The sequence below is a fragment of the Phalaenopsis equestris genome, unplaced genomic scaffold (genome assembly GCF_001263595.1).
Source record: "Phalaenopsis equestris unplaced genomic scaffold, ASM126359v1 Scaffold000206, whole genome shotgun sequence".
In the NCBI taxonomy this organism is placed as follows: Eukaryota; Viridiplantae; Streptophyta; class Magnoliopsida; order Asparagales; family Orchidaceae; genus Phalaenopsis; species Phalaenopsis equestris.
In genome coordinates this window covers 623,106-644,078 of record NW_018164648.1, presented here as the reverse complement: position 1 = coordinate 644,078, position 20,973 = coordinate 623,106, and the positions used below count along the sequence as shown (strand labels likewise).

Genomic DNA, 20,973 nt, shown 5'->3' with positions numbered 1-20,973 from the left:
TGCGCAAAACTTACTAGTTACAGGTAGGTTACAGGGATGTTACAGGGGGTATAACACAGATATAACCCTCCAATAGCCTCCCTGTAACCTACTGATGTACGCAGCTCTACGTACTTTAGACTTGCGCAAATATTTCTCATATGCATAACCCTCAAGTTTTTAATATCACATCAACAATATCACAACTATTTTGAGTTACCACTTAATATAGGGGTTGTGACTCGGCTCATTACTAATAATTGCTATAGCTTTGAAGACAAAAGGAAGGAGAAGGAGACGTGGAGTGACATCATTTTTCTTAATTTATTTAGCCTTTTTTAGCGTTCTAATAAATTCACATTCATAAGATTGTAAAGTTTTTAAATCTCTCATTGAGACACTCATTTTGATTATAGATATAAGAAAATGTATAGTTTGTAAGGGCTTTCATATGATTTTAAGTTTTTAATTATACTTTTGAGCTAGCCCTTTAATTTTGTTTAGAATTAGAGATGAATAACTTAAGTATTGATACAATTCATCTTATCAAATTATACTATCTCAATCATAAATTTTTAAATGTGTTCATATGGATTTTGCAAGAAGTTTTGAAGATGAATTGCCTCCAATCATATCACTTATATAGGTTTAATCCCACATCTCTCAGAAAAGTTTTTTTAGAGCCTCAAAACAGTTATAATATACGAAAACCAACACCTGAGAATTTTGCTCGCAATCTAAGCTCCATTAAGTTGGAGCCAAATTCAAGCAAATAAACGAATAAAATCTATCTTGAGTTGCTCACGGACAAATTCGATCAATATCCAACAGACACCAACATACTCATTACGAGCCAAATTCAAACATGATCCAATTCAAAACACGTGTTAATGCAAATGCGCCAAACACGAACAAAACTTCAACTTGTGCATGCTTGACTCATTTACAACCCTATGCAATTTATAGCTCTTTAAATACATGGAGGAAAATCCGTCATTTGAGCCGTATACCCCTCCCTCATACATGTGATCAGTTTCCTAAAATATAAAAATTTATAATTAATTTTTAAATTTTATTACAAGAGTGTTAGATATATAAATATTTTAAAAACTATAATCACTTTATAATTAATGATTTGATTAGAACAACGTGTATAAAATGGGGCGATATTGATAAGTACGTAATCCCCCAATTTATCGGCGAGAGGCGAGGGAGGATTGAGAAGAAGGTAAAGGTCAGAGAGAGGAAGAATCAGGAATTTGGAATGTGGTTAGGATCAAGCTGTTGGAGGATAGGTTTGAATTGGAATACGTGATACAGATCTCTCCCTCTCATACTCCCTCTCCTCAGCTCCTTCTGATTTTAGAGATCTCCTTGCGCTGCGAAAGAATCACTTTTGATTGATATAGCTGTGCTTTGGCGATTTCAAGGCGGATCTCTTCTGAAACTGTTGCTTCGTGTGGGGGAGAGAGGGTTCTGAAATCGCCCGATAGGGTTGCGTGTTGATTTGATTGTTTCGACGGAGCCGTCAATAGGAAGCGGGGGAGTGGGCTGTCTGGCTGGTCTGGAGTGCATACTAGGGTTAATCAGGGCCCTGCAGATGGGTTCCTGTATGTCGTCGGAGGGCGGCAGAGGTGACCGAAGCAGCTTGGCTCCGACCTCGCCGGGTCCCGGGTCGCCATGTGTGGGATCGAAGAAGGTGAATAGGGTTGGGAGGAAGAGGCACGGTTCTTCCCGGCACCCATACTTTGAGGCGAATCATGGCGAGGATCAGATTCACCGAATTCCTGGAAGAATGTTTCTGAATGGCGCGAGTAATGAAGCGTCACTCTTCACCCAGCAGGGAAAAAAGGGGACTAATCAGGATGCCATGGTTGTTTGGGAGGTATAGTTGTTTGGAAATTTCAGCTTTTTATTTGTTTTGCCTTGCTTCTTGCTCTTGTAGTTTACTGTTCTAAAGTGTTTTTTTGGTTAAATTTTTTATTTGCAATCATTTGAGATGCTTGGGAACAGTCTGTATTTTTATTTTCTATTTCTTTGCTGATGGATCATGGAGTTTTAGGTATTTACATATCCAAAACCTACTTACTTTGGGTGTTTGATACGTAAATGCATGAGAATTCGGTGTAAATTTCACTTTTTTTAAAATACTTTTAATCTTCAGCTGATGATGCTACTTTTGAAAAGTTTTAACATCTGCTTTATGCTTAAAGTCGTGTGTGTATATATATATATATATAGAGAGAGAGAGAGAGAGACACACACACACACACACAGACACACACACTTTAGGCATGCACAAGTGTATAGGTTTATGACACCAGGGTGTTGTAAGTGTCAATTCAAACTTAGGTTTTGGATATGTAAATACATGAGAATTGTGTATAAATTTTCCTTTTTTAAAATTCTTGTGCTCTTCAAGAGAGGTTGTTTCTTTTGGAAAGTTTAAACATCTGCTTCATGCTTAAAGTCGTATATATATACATTAGGCATGCTAGGTTTATAGGTTTATGACACCTGGGTGTTATGAGTGTTAATATCAAACATAGGGTGTTAGATATGTAAATACATGAGAATTGTGTGTAAATTTGCCTTGCCCTTCTTTAAATGTTTTTAATCTCCAGCAGATGTTTTTACTTTTGGAAAGTTTAAACATCTGCTTTATGGTTAAGGTCGTATATAGACATGAGGCATGCAAAGTCATAAAACTGGTCGGTGGAGCTTTTGCTTTATAAATATTTATTTTTCTTTTTTTTTTCTTGTGGTGATGTTCTTTGTACATGCGAGTGATTTCTTTTTTGTGGAAAATATTTAGGAGTCTTTTTTTTAATATTTAGGAGTCATTTATTTTGCATTTGGTGATTTCAATCATTTATTTTTCTTCAGCAAAATTAATAGGTTATGGCTCAGGGGATTTATGGTTTAGATTTTTTTTGAATGGTTTTTAATGAGTTTGCATAGTTGATTTTTGGATGTGCAGGTTGTCTCAGCTGCATATGCAGATCAATATTATTAATGAGGCTATTAATTATTATAATTGGCTCTATTTGCCAGAATAACAATGCTATAATCGGTATTCAATGCATACTTGAAAATAATATTTTATACTAATATATTCTATACATTTATGTATTTACGAGTAATAAATTTAATAGCAGTAATAATTAATAATGAAAGTTTGTCATAGTAAAAGTTAATAAAATAAAAGTACATGAGATCTATAATAACTACTACAGTCGTAATGATATAGTAGTAAAAAAAATATATATATGATAAAGTTAATAATAATAAAATTCATAACAGAAAAAATACTAATATTGTTGCATTCTAGAATATTCATGGTGGCTGAGGGAGTTTATCAATTTAACATTTGATTAAAGCCTTCTACCCATTGATAAATAAAGTATGGCTCATAGTAGGCACAATATTTTTTACATTGAAATTTATGAACAAAAAAATTATGTGGTCCAGTTGAAGTAGTTTCACTATTTAATTAGAGAGTTATGATGGCTGGCCCATTCCTGTTGTTAGAAAGGATTGGATACAAGGTTTCAACTATGGTAGTGGTTTCATGTGAAGATGTGGAGAATATTGTAAAATTATCAAAGGTTGCTGGAGTTGGTCGACTATAGAAAGGTGAAGGCAGGCATTGTCATCTGCTAACATAAAAAGTGAAAGATGAGTATCATTATTGATTGATGATGGACAATGGTGTTAGTCACTGGTAAGTAGTAGCATTTGTCAAATGCAGATAATGCATTTAGCCAACGGTGAGCGGCGGATGTTGGAGTCAGTCGATAGTTGGCAAATGTTGGTGCTGGTTAATGAAGCTTTGAAATTCTTTTTGGTGCTTTGGTTTATGCTCTTCTTGAATTTTATCTTCCCATAATGTATATAAGCAATTCCTATTTGTATATCTCTAGGCGATATTATGGTCGTTCCTCTTATAAATCAAAACACACCTTGGACGGTTTGAATTGATCCTCTTACTTATGTGTATTTTTTGGACATTCTATTGTTTTTATAAATTTGAAATTGGTTGTTTCTTGGTTTGTCGTACTTGTCAAGCTGCTTGTTTCGACTATAATCACACAAAATTTAATCTTCATTTGACCTCGAGAAGTTTCTAGTTTTGCTTTTATGTACATGATTTGAGTTTGTCTCTTATAAACCCAAAGGGACGTTGTAGGTATTGACGTTTTCTTATGTAGGTCTTGATTTTATCCAAGGCTCAAAATTTACTGCAAGAGGCATAAATGTTAGCAAAAACAATGGTTCATTTTGCATACCACAAGACCAGAGTATTCCTTTGAGAATGGGGTCAAGCGTCCTTTTTTTGGACTGATTATACTCAAGGAAAGGTGTCCAAAATTCATAATTCCTTTAGCCAGTTTTCTATCTTCCTCTAAAAATCGATTATTATTTCGGAGGGATTGAATTTAATGAGAGGTATGTGAGCTTCATAATCTCTGCGATGACTCTGATGTTCCTCTAAAGTCTACTCAATTGTCTTCATTTGAATGGATTAGATTCTAGTAAAGGTGTGGTATGCGCATGATTTTTTTAGCGAGGATTTAATTCTCCCATAAAATTGGGCTCAGTTATTTTTGTTTGGATGGATTACCTTTGAGAAAAGGTTTTTGAGCTCATATTTTTTGTGATAAGGCTTTATTCTTTCTGAGAAACATGATCACTTATTCTCATTTGGTCAGAGATGATTTGAGAAGAGGTGCCTGAGGCTTATAATTGTTATGGTCCTTGTGGCCAGGCTTCAAACCTTCTTTGAAATTAAAATTAACTATCCTTATTTAGAAAGATTAGAGTCGAGTAGAAGTTTATATTATGACCTTCCATTAACGAGGTCATCTAGGGGTGACGCTAAGATGGGGTTCTTCTAAGAAAATCGATTGTTGGATTGGAACTTGAGTTTTGCAATTTTGATCGATTTGAGCCGATCTTTATTGGTTTTCCTTTATTTTTAGCAATTTTCAAATGGAATTAGGTCATTTTAATTTTAAAAAATATTTTCATTTTAGGATTTCCTGATATTGAAATTGTTATGTTTCTTAATTTGTTGAATTTCTGTGATCAAATCAATAATTAAAATAAGTTTGAATTTCTTATGCATGTTGTTGACATTATGAGTTAACTTTATGATTTTTTTCGTGACATGGTAGTGTCATTTAATAGGGCAGAAAATAAAAAAATCATGATTTGTTGAATCTGCTATTTCTCTAAGAAAATTTAATGACCTCTACAAATTTTTAAATTGGCTTTTTTTCTTGAATACTTTTTCTTGCAGTATATAATTTTCAGGAAAAAGAAAGTTAAAATTTCTTACTACTAAATTTTCGATAAAATTTTTTGAAGTGGTTGTTAGTTGACAATTGTGATGTTTATTAATTTGATGGATTTCTGATATCAAATCAATAATGAAACATTTCTTTTTTTTTTACCTTGTTGCTAGCATCATGAGCTGTCTCCACAGATTTTCTCATGCAAAAATAATATCATTTAATAGGGTGGAAAATTGAAAAATCATGATTTGTAAAATCTACGGCTAATCTGCTTGTAAACATTGAAAATTTTTTTGTGACTTGTACACTTGTTGTAATTTGCTATAATTTTTCTTATGGTTGCTCCTCTTGATTTGTATAAATTTCATTAAAAAAAAAATAAAAATTTCATATAGTTCTTCCTTAGAAATATTGAAATGGTTATTGGTTGGCAACTCTTGCATTATGTTATCATGTAGAAAATCCATTGATAAGTCAAGCAAGTGAGTTTTCTGATATTCTTATTGCTGTTGGAAAGAGAAATTTCTGATTTGTGTGATAACATATAGTTTATATTCCTTAATGGTTACTTCAGATCATGATGAAAAATAGCAAAACTCGCATCTACTTTCAAGCATGTCTTGTGGTGGAGGGAAAAGTGTGTCATGAATGAGTTGAAAAGTTGCGTCAAGCTCGTCCTTCTCTTAACTGGTCTAAGTTGGGCATTTTGTGGAAAATTAATCTTATATAACAAGATTAGGTGTCACATAATTTAATTTTAGGTGTCACCTCGTAAATATTTATGCTTTTCTAACCGTCACTTTTCTTTTACAGAAAATTATTTTACTGCAGGAAAGATAACCTGGCAATGGAGAGAATGATCCATGCTTCTCTGAAACTAAACATATCTTCAAGTAACATCAAAAAATGAAAGAGAATATGCACTGCTACTTAGCCCTATAGGATGATTGTATTGAGTATCAATCGAATTGTAGTGTTTGGGTGATTACTCGTGACCCTTGAGCCTTTTTGTAGACAGCTATCGTCTTCAAGGACTTATCCCCTTTAAGATATCAAGCCTTTTAGAGTATTTCATTGTGGTATGAAACCTCCAAGCTTTTTTATGTTAATAAAAGTTTTGGTCATCAGAGTGAGACCTTTGAGATGATATTGAGAGTTATTGCTACCAAAGTGAAATAGAGTATATTTGATCAATTGAGTGATTGAGCCGGGGGAGTCTTTATTACTTTTGTATTCTATTTTTATGAGTTTATTGTGATAATATGTCTCAATAGAGTATCTTTAGCAAGGACCTTGGATAGCATTGATGCCCTTTAGCAGTTCTAAATTATCTAGTGTTTTTAAATAAACGTGGACCATGTATCTTCTAGATTCTATGCTCTTGGATTTTTTAAGTGGAATTTTATACTTTTTGAGGTTTATGTCTTTCGATATATTTTTTTTCATATATATATATATATATATATATATATATATAAAAAAAAATATATGTAAAGTAATATCCCTTTCCACAAATATTTTGGTCATCGAGGGTCTGGTTAGGTTGAAATTAATATATATATATATATATATGAATTTTTTATCTTTTAATCTCTAATCTTTTTCTTTTTTGGTTAGAAAAGTGGAGATCATGTATCTCTTGAGGTATGTTTCTTTAGAGATCTTTTGAAGAAATAGTGATTTTATAGATTACTTTATCTCATGAAGATGTTCGAATGGAAACGGCCTAATGTTAAGTACCCTTTGAGGCAATCATATTGGTGATAGGATTACTTTATCATAGTTGTCAAAGGTGATGGGATTCATTCATTGGTTTGTTGGATGTAATATAAGAGAGTTAGTGATTGGTTTCCTCTGCACGTGGAACTTAATCTTTAAGTAGGGAATATAAAAGATTGTCATAAAGTTGCATAAGAGAGGTTTATTGAATCTTGCTCCATAGATTGGGTAAAGTTCTGCCGTCATGAATGAATTGAACTAGATGATTTGGCCACAAAAGTGGTTCACCTATCGTGAATGAACAAGTGATTATGCCAAAACTCTTGTGGTTTATCTTCCAAAATCATGAATATTATGAGAATGAGTTTGAAGCTTATTGTTGATTAATCCAAATTCATGAAAATAGGGAGGGGATAAAATACCCATCTATTGCATGTGTCATCCGGAACTTTTATAGTACTTGTAGGAGGGTCTTAATTCTAGCAAAAATGTTAAGAGAATATTTATGCAGATTGTGTATCCCATCAAGGTCAATGTATGTCATCAACAGTAATTTTATTATTCTCACGTGCATCTCCTTGAACATGATAATATATAAGCCTTGGTTTTACTCCTATGATAGTATTGGTGTTTCCAATGACTTCATTATCTAGGGTCTGATGATCTCCTTTGTCATGAGATTAGTGGTATGTGAATTGATCCTGTAAATAGTTGTTCTTTGCGAATCAAACATTTAACAACTTTCTTTAGATGAAGGTATTTTTCTATCAAATGTTCGTTTGAACTATGAAAATAATAGCATAAGGAGTGATCTGCCTTGTTTGAGTTTTCTAAATGCTTTGACCACTTGCGATGTTCAACATTTTTTATCTTCATGCAAATGGTAGCTCTAGATGCACTTAGTGTTTGGAGACAGGTGGTTGAAATTATTTTTATTGGGACCATTGAGATTGTTGAGGACCCATGGTATTTTTGCCACTCCTATTAATAACTACATTGAAGAGGGTAGTTAGCCTATAAGTTCTTACATATTTAGTTACTCAAATCATTTTTGGTGAGCATTACTCGACCATAATTCGGGCTTCAATACAATGAGTGAGGTTAGTGTAAGAAGAGCGGTTTGTGAGTAGATGGACCATGATAAAGGCCATTGTGGAAGAAGTCCCCTTGCAGTTTGAGATCAACTCTTGGAATTGGAGATTCACTAAATGTACACTTCAAGTGGTTTCCTCCATTCTAGTGGTTCTCCCAAAGATTGTAGGAATTTTTTATGATTCTTTCATTTATAATGAACATATTCACAATAGCTTAGTTTGATTGGATCATGAAAATGATGACTTGAGGTGAATGATCACTCTCCTGAGTGCAATAAGAGAAAGAAGATTATCGTGGAAGATGATGAAAAAATGCAGAACTTCTAGCAAAGTCCTCATCGAATTTTATTTCATGCACCTCTTTAGTCTTTGAACTCATGCCACCCCATCTCTTATTCTTTCGCTGACATTTTCTTACTCCTTTCTCTCCTCTATATATATTTATATATAGATATCTGCGTGTGTGTCTTTTGATCAACCTCTCAACTGCTTTAGCACCTCCCTTGTCATGAGTGGCGTGTAACCCCTCCCTTCCAGTCTTGCGTGATTTCTATACAAATGTTGCGTGCAAATTTCAATTCATCATCTTAATAACAAGAGAAATAATGCTGTCTTCTTATTTTGATGTAATTTTACATCATAATGAGTCCATTTATTTAATTAAGTCTTTAATCTTATTTCAACGTCTCTTATAATTGATCTATTCAAAATTTACTTGTTTTTAATATGTCTAGATAATAGTATATGATTTATTCAGGACTTAATCAAATATTATTTGATCAAATGTGATCCAGTTAAAAACTTTCTAATAATCAGGCCTCATGCTATTTAAATTTAATTAGTTTTTTTAGTTTTTTAATCAAACTTAATTAGCCTATTAATCATATTTAATTATTTTTATGATTTACTTGAATCATTGCAGGATAAAAAATTTACCTTCTTTTTATCAGATAGCTCATTTTGAATGAATTTGTCAATTTTGAGTGCTTCCAATTGTATTAATTTTCATGACAGTGGAAATGTTTATCTTGTTCTTGTAGAATTTTGGTTCAAGGATAGACACAGTTTTCTGTGGGGTTTTTGATGGACATGGGCCATTTGGGCATCTGGTAGCAAGGAGGGTGAGAGATTGTCTCCCTCTCAAGCTGAGAGCCCATTGGGAAGTGAATTTGGGAGGTGACGAGTTAAGGCAGAACAGCATTAGCACAACAGGGAGCTTGACCTCAGAAGAAAATGCATCTATAGTTTTAGATGACGATTTAAAGGCTTCCAGTGATTTTGAAGAGGAGAAGCTTCCCGAGGTCTTCACCACTTTGAAGGAGTCATTCTTGAAGGCATTCAAGGTCATGGATAAAGAATTAAAATTGCATCCAAATATTGATTGTTTCTGCAGCGGTACAACTGCCGTCACCGCACTGAAGCAGGTAAAATTTTCTTTTGAATGTTATTTTTTTCTGGAAAATTTACATACGTACCACAAAATTCCTATGTATTACTCATCTCACACCTAAACTTCAATATTTACATACATAGCACTTTGCTTCTTTAAACCTATCATGAAAAGGTGTATTTCAATTTTAAAAAGTGATAGTAGTGCTATTTTTTATATGATTTTAAAGATTTGAGTGCTATGTGTGTAAATATGAAAGTTTAGGTGTGAGATCTATAAATATATAAAAATTGTGTACTATATATGTAAATGCCCTATTGTGTAACTAAATGATCTTTTCTGAACCTTTGTTTTTCGCCATGGATCTGCTCTTTAGGGTCAAGATCTTGTCATTGGAAATGTTGGAGATTCAAGAGCTGTTTTAGGTACTAGAGATCACAATGACCACCTGGTTGCAGTTCAGTTGACCGTGGACCTCAAGCCAAATCTTCCAAGTATGAATTTCAAATTTATGTTCTGTACATACTCTATTATATGTTTATTCACGTCCACAATTTCTGAGTTTTTTCACATCAGTTATATCGGATTGAAATGGCAATATCTTATTTCTTGTCTATCTGATGATATGTGATTTATATCATGAAGATGATAAATATTTAGCAAATCCGGACATTTATTTGGTGTGTACTTTTCATGAACTAGCAATATGTTTGATTCAACTAGAAGAATACATTGCTGGAAAAGGTCGTTTTGATGTTCTGAAAGTACTGGCAATGTTATTCCTTTTCTCCTACATATTTTCACTTGTGATAAAATGTGAGCTATGCTGTGCTAAATATATTGTGCTCAACAATTTGGTTCTCCAATACCCCTACTTCATTATAACAGAATATAACTGTATTTAGCCCATTCCATCGTTTTTCTGGACCATCACCTCTCATATGCCCAAATAGTAGAGATAAGTCTGGTGATGATGATGCTGGTAAACTATTTATTTATTGGACTATAATAGTTTGTATTGACACATATTTCATCAGCATCTATTTCAGATTTTCTTTATGGACCATATTTTTCTGATTAAATTTTTTGAGAAACAAGCTCTTGGTGCTGTGGATCAAGATCATTAAGGCTTTGTTGGTTTGTAGCCCTTGGTTTGATGCCCATCTTCATGTGATGGAAATGTGGTTAAAGTGAATGAAATTCTAATTCTTTATTGAATGTCCTTGCATTCTCATAAAGATTCATTAGTATTTGTCACTACGAGTTTAATTACTGTAGTTACTAATAAGAATTGGAGAGAAATAATTGAGTATGTCATTTTATTTCATTTCAACATTTATATTATATTCATACAAACTTTGGAGAGGCAATAGGAAATATACGAAATTAGGGAGTAATAATTACATTATAATCATATTTGCTTACAAATTGATGAATAAGTAGAATAGTTGTTACATAATAATTGGAATAGTCAACAGATTGATGAGTGAACTTCAGGAATTTCATGGATTAGTGAGCTGGTAATGAAAGAGGATGGAAGGTTAGTCTTGGTGAGTGTTGTCGGCTATTTTTCTTCCGAAAAAATAAGATTTTTAAAATTTAAATTTGGAATTTAATATATATATATATATAATGTAATTTTGGTTTTGTGAAAATGGTATCTTTTATTTTTAGAAAATAATGAGACCGAATAGACCTCATATATCTAATAGTTTAAATAGCTGAGCACGATACCATAAATGATATATCATCTTGAAGGATAGACGTATCACTTATCGGTAGACTTAACTATCTCAACTTAAAAGTTTATGACTCTATTTTGGTCTGCGAAATCTATAGCCGACAAATTCTCCTATCTAATACACATATCAGATAGGGTTTAGATTAATCTGGGTTCTTAAATTCCCTATAGGAGCAAACCCTTATAGTTAATTAAATCTTAGACAATCGAAGTCACCTAAGAAAACTCTCGATAATGATCAGATGTTTCGTCTTTAAGAATTCAACGTTCAAGTTTTCACGATTGTTCATCGGAAAAGTCAAATGGGATAGGTTCAAATAGGAATAATTATTTTCAGAATCCAAAGAAGTGAAAAGTAGGAAATGTCGAAGATACTGAATAATAAATGTCGAAGATACTGAATCGAAGATACTGAATAATATTCAGTGACATTTCAAACTAATCTACGGTTTGGCTTTACGTCTTTGAAAGAGAAATTATTTGATGTTTCAGTTCTGTAATTTATTTAGATGTTCGGAACTTGTATCTGCATGTCATATGCAACTAGCCTGAGAAAATGTGAGGATTTATACCAGACAACAACCTTGGAAAGTCTAAAAAGTTTATGACTTATATCGTACGATATGAAAATCGTAGAAAGTCCCACAAGATAATGTGAGGATTTACGTCGTGCCAAATGAACAACCTCAACATCCTATGAGTATGTTATTTAAATCTATCGAGGTTCTGCATAAGCTCATCCTTCAGTCTTTGGTAGTTGTCTCGACCGTTGCCCGGAGATGAATCGTCAACCAACCACGTCGTCGTCTCGTTCCGAAAAGAGGAGAGAGAGCAGAGAGAATAATAAAAAAAACCATGCCTCGAACGGCCTTTCCTAGGGGATAGCACAAAAAAACTAAAAAAGTAGCAACTAAAGTATGAATACTGGTAAATGTATACAGTACAACAAAGAACAGACAAAAAGACCATGCTGTAAGATGTGATAGGAATGTGCATGAGACATATAGCGAAATATAGTATGGTACAAAATAAAAGGAAATATACAGAAAATAAAGTACGGAAATTAAATAAATAAAAGTATACCTGATCAAATTCTTCTAAAGCTTTAAAACAGATTGTAATTGTATGATATAAATGTGTCAGGTAAACATTTGCAGATTATAAAAGAAAGGTTAAATGATGAGCATATGAAAGTTTCAAGATGGGATATTAGATTTCAATTTGGGGATAAACTCAGACTAGACTCATTTTCTCTCTCTATCTCGATCCCACAGGCAACTGATATATCGAAGTCAACCTATCAACATCAACTAGAGGCCACCAACGAATCACCCCTATAGTCAGACAACCCTAGAACCTATCGTTTAAAGGATGTGTGAACGGAGTAATATCTGAACTCCTCAAAGTGTAGTGCACCTATGTATGAAATGTAGCATCTGAACTCATCAAATTGTAGTGGACCTATATGTGAAATGTAGTATCTGAACTCATCAAAGTGTAGTGCACCTATATGTGCAACTGATATATCGAAGTCAACCTATCAACCAATCAAATAAAGATGTGTTGTATCTGTATGTGGTGTGTAAGATGTACTATGTGATGTATGAAATGTACGTGTAGGTGATATCCAATGTATGCATGTATTAGTCAGGATATGATGTCTACAGTGTAGTGTTGTATCTGTTCTTTCGCGATTGTAGTATTTGTAGGGTGTTTGTAGTATTTGTTCTTTTGTGGCTGTAGTATCTGTGTAGTGTCTGTAGTATCTGTTCCTTTGTGATTACCGATTCTCGAAACTTTTGAAAAAGGGTTGGAGCTGTTAACGATCTAGGGGTGAAAGGGCATCACACTAATTGAATATTGATTTTATATTTTCAACTATAAACTGAGCTGTCAAATGGTTCTTTGTATTCAACCACCTCAATATTTCATATACTCATCCAACAAAATTTCATATAGCTCATATCAAGAAAATGAGAGAAGTAATCATTTAAGCATTTCTATGACAACCGTCTTCCACCTTTAGGTTCAAACTTACGAAATTTATGTAAACAGGAAGCTAATCCTAACAAAAGATAAAAATTGGCTCCAAATATATATTCCAAAGCATAAAAATAAATTCCAACGGGTATTCGAACAAGGAGCAGTATGGAGAACCGAAACCGACCCCAAATATATTTTCCAAGCCATAAAAATGATTTCCATCATATATTTGAACAAAGGACAACAAGGAGAACCAAAACCCAAATTCCAAATGTATTTCCAATAATGTTCGAACAAAGGGGGCAGCAAGGAGAATAAAAAAAAACGAGCCCCAAATGACTATCCAAGTCATAAAAAATGTTTCCAATGTTGAAGTTCAATTAAAGAGAGTTATAGGAAACATAATTGAACTTCAACATAAGAGCCAGATCAAATCCAGCAAACAACCGAAAGGAATAGGCCACCAATAAGCCAAAACCGAGCCACCAAATGGCTATCCAAGTCATCAAAATTGATCTCAAGCATGTATTTAAATACGAAATAGAAAAGAGAACCAAAATGAATTCCACATGTGTTTCCAGCAATGTTCGAACAAAGGGGGCAGCAAGGAGAATAAAAAAAACCGAGCCCCAAATGACTATCCAAGTCATAAAAATGTTTCCAATGTTGAAGTTCAATTAAAGAGAGTTATAGGAAACATAATTGAACTTCAACATAAGAGCTAGATCAAATCCAGCAAACAACCAAAAGGAATAGGCCACCAAAAACCGAGCCACCAAATGCCTATCCAAGTCATTAAAATATTTCCAGCATTGATATGTAAAGACAACCATGGTATAGATATTCACAAAGAAACTTTGTTTCTTCATCAAAGAGATGATCAAACTGAATTATCATTTCCATTTGATCTATCCATTTCATAATTCAGGGGAGATTATCACATAGACAACTAATCCAAATATTAAACAACATTCTAGGAATAAATGAAACCTGACCTTAATTCCTTGTTAACGCAGGAATGAGAAGAGTAAGAAAATCCTAAAATAGAAACTTCAAACAGAGAAAGAGCTCTCAACACCATGTTTCTCCAAAAATCTCTAAAGAATAATCGCAGCCCAATCTTGCTCAAGCACTCGAAAAAGAGAGCTGAATTTCTTGCTAGCTCAAGAAAGGAGAGGGTGGGGAAAATTGCCAGTAAGAACGCTTCCAAACAGAAAAAAAAGCAACACTATATCTTTTCCAAAATTTCAAAAAAATATCGTTTCCCATCTTCTCCTCCCATGGGGTATTTATAGGTAGAGATGAGAGAACGGCTCACCGACGGTGAAAAACGGGGAGGTGAAAAGAAACACCTCAAAGGGCAAAGAGAACGTTCAAATTCAAGAACGAGAAGGTTACCAGACTCGTTTAGGCGGGAAAGTTCGTTACAACAGGCTACCGGCGAGGCTACTGACGACGAAGGCTCGGAAAGGGAAGGGATGACCGACAAACCGACAAAGGGGCTCTACGGTTCGGCTAGGGCAAAGAACAGAGATGCGAGGGAGAAGTAAAAGAAAAAATTTAAAAGGGCGCTCGGGCGGTGAGCATCGGGACGGTGATGGGAATCACCTACGAAGGGTAAGTAACACAACAAGATTCGAAATAGGAAGGTTACCGGACTCGTTTAGGTGGGAAAATCCGTTAGAGACGGGCTACCGGCGAAGCCATCGACGACGAGGGCTCGGAAAGGGGGAAGATGACCGGAAGACCGGCAAAAAACCCTCAAGTTTCGGTCAAGAGAGGAGAGGAGAAAGAAATTTCGGCTAAGGCAAGGAACGCAAGCGTGAAAAAAAAGGCGTGAGATTATTTTTTATTTTTTTTTAGGGATTTTAAAAGTTAAAAAAAAAAATATCAAATTTTGTGAAATTCGTTCATGTGCGGCACCCAACAAAATGGTTGTCCTCCCTAGCTAAAATCGACATTCCGGACACGACGACGTAATCCGTTTCGTCATCCGGAATCATCTGGATAAATTCGTCGACGATCGCGCCAAATTAACTTCGATTCGCGCGTGACACTACAAATGAAATTATTTTGACCCAACCGGAGCCGTTTAACGAACGATTGATGACCGATCCTCGCCTAAATGACAACCATAGTCAAATAAACTGCTTGCGGCAGAAAGTCAGACGTCGAACGTAGTGGCGTCCCCCTATGTCTTTCAAATTTCTATAGGAGTCCAATTTGAGCTTCAATATGCCGGCTTTTCGATCGACTCAACCGGATATTGAGGATCTAAAACCGTCCATATGAAACTACAAAGAGTAAAAAAATGGCTTGAATTTCTAAAGGGGGTGAGATCCAGTCTAGTCCTCTAAGAGAGTCAAAACAGAGATCTTAAGGCTAGATCCTAGGGTATCTAGAGAAGGGAAAAGAAGACCTCAAAAATGAGGTCAACAAGCGTCAGAACCAATTGGCGGAAATTATGCGAGAATTTCTCTCTCTAAATGCAAATGAATGAGTGCCATCCATTCCAAGCTTGCCTGATAATTTATGAAAGCTATTCCTGATAATCCTTTGGTGAAAACATTAGCAATCTATTCGTCTATTGTTGAAGTATTTCACGTGCTCATAGAAATCGTTTTATATTTTTGTGCCTTGTAAATGACCTAATTTTCCTTTTTAAAACGTTTGTCAATCGATTGTGACCACTTTATATAGCACTTTTCATTCAACAATTACGTTGAATGGTTGTTTTAATCTGGAAAACTGTGAATCTTTCATAAATTTGATAATTTATGAAAGCTATATGTGGGAATCTTTATTATTATCTATGAAGAGGAAAACTGTGAATCTATTCACAAGAGAATTTAAAAAAAAAGGAAAGAAATGCAACAATGCAATGATGAAGGCTTGAACAATGAGACCAATTTGTGGTAATACAATAATGAAGGCAATGATAACGAAAAATATTTGTGACAATTTAATGATGAAAGCTGCAGTTATAGAAAAATAAGAACAAATGAAGAGAGTGCGGCGATAAAGGCAGCGGGATTACGGTAATACAGTGATTAAGACTATGATAATAGAAATACAATAGAAAAAACTTTGGGCTCTGAGGCCAAATCAAGAAAGGTTTGATTATTGTATTCTAACCTTGTAAAGTATTTATATTTCTCAGAGAGGTTTAGTAGGAAACATAAAAATTAAAATAAAAATTATAAAATTAATACAATAGTCTATTGAATGATAACCAGATAAAATCATAATTACAAAATAACATGCTGGATGCTAATGCAAGTACATGTTAAATTAATGTTCCTCATGCTTGTCATTATTTCATAAATCTTGGGGGGTTTCATCTAGAATTGTGGCTTACCCTTCTCATGATTCGTAAGTGATAAGATTCATAAATTCCTCAAATTTTGTTGATTTAATATGCTCTTATCTGCATCGACTCTGTTCCCATCTCTATGTTGCCTGATTGCACTTGGTTAGCTCACTTTAAATTTTGGTCTGAATTGATGAGAAAATGCCTTGACAGACAAAATAGGTTCTAAATGCAGGTCATCCTACTTTATATCTATTCTTACTAGGATTCTATTTTTCTTCTTGGATATAGTAAGTTTAGGATTTTAGAGAAAATATTGTTTGTTTCATGTACTGATTTGAGTAAAATATTTGTTTTTGAGCATTAGTAAATTTATGGGCATACTTATTCTAGTTCATTGTTATATCTTTTCTTTGCGAGGTTGGAAACAGTTTCAGAAATTATGTTAACTTTAGTCTCAAACATTTTGCAGTTGTTTCATAACTTATTATGCTCAGTGGCTAAATAACATTGAACGACATAGTATTAATTCGGGCACCCATTTACCTGGAATTTCTACAAGTGATCTTATCGCAACGTCCTAATAGGCATTGGACGAACATTTGTACACTCTCATGTGTGCTTTCAGATAGGCGCATGCAAACGTGAACGTGTGATACCAGAACTAGTGGAAAGAGTAAAAACACAAAAAATAATCTTTCATTAATGTTAAAATAAGATTACATCATGACTCGAATGGAAATAACAACTCACAACATGAAACGACACCAACAACACTCCTAAATGTATCCGAATGGGTGGTGGAGGTTGGCTAGAGGGATGGGGATGATTGAAAGGGGTGACGACAGCCACAGGAGGCAGGTGGTAGGGAAGAGAAGGTGTGGAATTGAAGGAACAACAAGTATGAAGGGTTGTGGGTGTTCGACAATGATCATGTGGTTGTTAGGAGAAGCTTGAAGTGGGCGGCGGCTAAGGGGAGTGAAAGAGATAGGTTGGGGATGATAAAAGGGGAAGATACAATCACCACCGCGAGGGGATATCACCGGAGCACCTCCAACTCCTCGGATACAGTCCACTAAGGGGAAAGAGACTCCACAAACGAGATCTGAAGCTAAACTCAAACACAACTCTAATTTGACTCCCTCATACCCAAAGGACAGCAATTTATTGACTCCTAAAGGAAGCTTCTACACAAAGGAAGAGAGTGGGAAACCTGGAAAAATCCAGAAGATCCAAATTCCATTGTTGGTGCTCATATGGATCGCGCATGTTCGCGATCCCGTTCGCCTTTGCTCGTGATCGCAGACTCGCGCGACTGTAACAGTGTCCCGGGAAGCTCCCAGGGTTCTGGCCCAGCGGGATTGAAGCGCTCCCTCTTTGTGGCGCATACAGCCCCCGCATCAATGTATCTATATGAAAGTATGATTTTGGTGTTGTAGCTGTTGCGTTGTATTACTAGACATAGATTTTACATAGTATATGCAGAACCACAAGTTTTATTTAGATATCTGAAAGTGTAGCTAAAGGGCTGATTTTTTGGTTTTGAAAGGAAGCTCCTCTTCGTCATTTTAAATTAATAGGTACTTAATTTCGAAGCATCACTGCATTGCTCCGCTTGAGGTTGCAACTTTTGTGTAGCCTTGTGTATTTATTTATGTGCAATGTTTAGGGTTTGCATTAGTGTTTACTCTTTGCTCATCTAAATTGAGAGTTTCATTTACTAGCTGTTATTCTATTGTGAATTAACTTTTGCTCAGATATCCCTTTGTTGATATCCCATGGTTTGGAAAGTATTCCGTTAAATATAAGTCCTTTAAGAGCAAATGTTTGCAAAGTAAGGCATAACAATATTTAGGGTTAAATAACTTAGAACTTTTTAATATAACAAATAGATTCGATAGTGGAAACTCAGTTTGTTTGATTCTTGAACATATCATTCAGAGAATTCTGTTCCAGCATCAGCTATTCATTTGTACGTGTAAATATGATACCATCTGTCACCTTGTTTATATTAGCTTTGTTTCAGTTTCATTCTTTGCTAGTTACATTATGCTCTTGATTTTTTTATAGATTTCTGGAAATTCATCTTCTTGTGATTTGAGAAACATGCAACTGTTACTCTGGTCCTTGGTATAAAAGCTTTTATAGAACTTGCGTGGACCCGCTTCATGGTTCATGGAAATTTCACTAATTTCTCCTACAGATTCCGGTAATTACAGGATATCTCTACTTGATCTATTTCACAAACCAGACTTTAGGATATTAATTCAAAGACATCTCATTGTAGGAGAAATTTCACTAATTTCTCCTACAGATTCCGGTAATTACAGGATATCTACCCTCTACTTGATCTATTTCACAAACCAGACTTTAGGATATTAATTCAAAGACATCTCATTGTTTTTAACTTATTACACTGGATTCAGACCTTCTAAGCAGAATTGGATCGCCTTTTCCCCTCTTTATTATTATTATTTTGTTTGCTTGGGGTAGTTGAAAGGTACGAGGCTAAGTTTTAGAGCATCTAATTTAGGGTTTAGGGTTTAAAGGAATTCAGTAAAAAACTGTGGAAGATTTGGATGAAAACTATTTCATGTATAGTTAGTATAAAAGGATTTTCATGAAGGGATTTCTCACAGATTTTCTAAAGCTAGACTGAAGAGTTCATCAAGAAACTGATTAGAGACTGCTAAGAGTTCAAGATCTCTAGTTTTGAATATTTTTTGTTTTCACAAAATATTTAGGAGTAGAGAAAAGAATTTTAGATCAACAACTTTATTGGCTGAATAGATGTTCATTAGTTAATGGTGCTTATAAAATAGACTTGTCCATATTTTTGGTAAGGAAGTTTATGCTTGATCCCAGATCATATGGTATGGAAAAGGGCAAAATTGCCTCAACTGATAATGTGAAAAACCACTAGAAATTTTCATTGACCTTTTTTTATCTTCAGAACTTCTGCTTGTTTCTGATATATATATATATTTTATTCTAGCCCTATTTCGCATAATTTGAATTACACAATCATCTCATTAATTGACAGGAGAAGCAGAGAGAATCAAACGATATAGAGGAAGAGTCTTTGCTCTTCAGGACGAGCCAGAAGTCGCACGGGTTTGGTTGCCAAATTACGACTCCCCGGGCTTGGCGATGGCTCGTGCTTTTGGAGATTTCTGTCTCAAGGACTTCGGCCTGATCTCCGTGCCCGAGATCTCCTATCACCGCATCACCGAAAAGGATGAGTTCATTGTATTGGCCACTGATGGGGTAATTCAATGAACCACAATCTTGCCTTTCTGTGTTTCTTCCAACTAATGTGAAAATTTTTATCTGTTAACTTCTCATGAACAAAACGTACTTGTTCTTTACCACTCAGATCTGGGATGTGCTTTCAAACAAAGAAGCCGTGGACATCGTCGCTTCCGCCGCTGCTCAATCTTCTGCCGCCCGTTCCTTGGTTGAGCATGCAGTTCGTGCGTGGAGGTTAAAGTACCCAACCTCCAAAGTAGACGACTGTGCCGTCGTGTGTCTATTTCTCAACACGAATGATCCCAAGATGAAAGAATCATCCACAAACACACCATTAATGGACATTCCTAAGCAGGACCCAACCACACCAAATGACTCAACTAGCGTTAAGTCTTCAGTTACCCTCCAAGGCGAGGAGAGCAGGTCTAGTGTCCCCGAGCAGCTTTCTGATGAGAATAAGGAGGACTCGGAAGCCATGGAAAGCGAGGATTGGTCGGCATTGGAGGGCGTGACGAGGTCGAACACCCTGTTGACCTTACCGAGGTTTGCTGAGGGTGAGCAGCAGCCATCTGCTGCTGCCAACAAGGCTAAGAAGCAAAGCAGCTGATGTGTTGTTTTTGCTCTTGTTGATTTTGGGAACCATAGTGAGAGCAGTACCGGCTGTATTAGTGTGTCCGGGTGTTCTCTTTCTCCATCTTCTTCTTCTTCAATGTTCTTTGTATCAGAGTCGTGAGTAGGATTGGAGTTTTAGTAAAATCCCAACTCAGTCATCAATGTGATATGTATTGAGCAGTACCATTTAGAAGCTCTTCATTTGTATTCCTTGGTTAATATTAAAATATTTGTCTTTATATGTATTGATTATTTACTTCTTTTTTTTTCAGTCAAATTTTGATTCAGTTTTATTTTATTTTATTTTATTTTTATTTTTGTTGTTGTTGGACCACTCTATAAGGGAAAAAATTTGCATACATACGACGTACGCATCTCTGCGTACGTCTGTAACTTGCAAACATGTTACAGGGAGGATTTTGGGAGGTTATAATCGCATAATCGCTTTATAGCCCCTGTAACCTCCCTGTAACCTACTTGTACCTTCTAGTAAGTTCCACACTTCTGTTTTCATATGAAAGTAGGTTACAGGGGCTATAACGCGGTTATAACCTCCCTGTAACCTGTTTGCAGGTTACAGACGTACGCAGAGATGCGTA

At 35.0% G+C, this 20,973-nt stretch overlaps 1 protein-coding gene and 1 long non-coding RNA gene across 2 annotated transcripts; one reads left to right on the top strand and one right to left on the bottom strand.

Moving 5' to 3' along the window:
- Positions 1–1,177: 1,177 nt before the first annotated feature.
- Positions 1,178–20,613, top strand: LOC110023034 (probable protein phosphatase 2C 33). Its single transcript, XM_020722245.1, has 5 exons — positions 1,178–1,864; positions 9,130–9,513; positions 9,856–9,973; positions 19,557–19,780; positions 19,890–20,613. The coding sequence occupies exons 1-5, from the start codon at positions 1,580–1,582 to the stop codon at positions 20,367–20,369; spliced, it is 1,491 nt and encodes a 496-aa protein (XP_020577904.1). The 5' UTR covers positions 1,178–1,579; the 3' UTR covers positions 20,370–20,613.
- Positions 12,479–12,759, bottom strand: LOC110023035. Its single transcript, XR_002293836.1, has 2 exons — positions 12,727–12,759; positions 12,479–12,636 (listed from the first exon to the last, which is right to left on the bottom strand). It is a non-coding gene; the product is annotated as an uncharacterized LOC110023035 (long non-coding RNA).
- Positions 20,614–20,973: the final 360 nt, after the last annotated feature.

Coding starts and splice junctions, on each gene's coding strand:
- LOC110023034 (XM_020722245.1), top strand. CDS start 1,580: ATGGGTTCCTGTATGTCGTCGGAGGGCGGCAGAGGTGACCGAAGCAGC. Junction 1,865..9,129: donor ATGCCATGGTTGTTTGGGAG/GTATAGTTGTTT, acceptor TTGTTCTTGTAG/AATTTTGGTTCAAGGATAGA. Junction 19,781..19,889: donor TTGTATTGGCCACTGATGGG/GTAATTCAATGA, acceptor TTTACCACTCAG/ATCTGGGATGTGCTTTCAAA.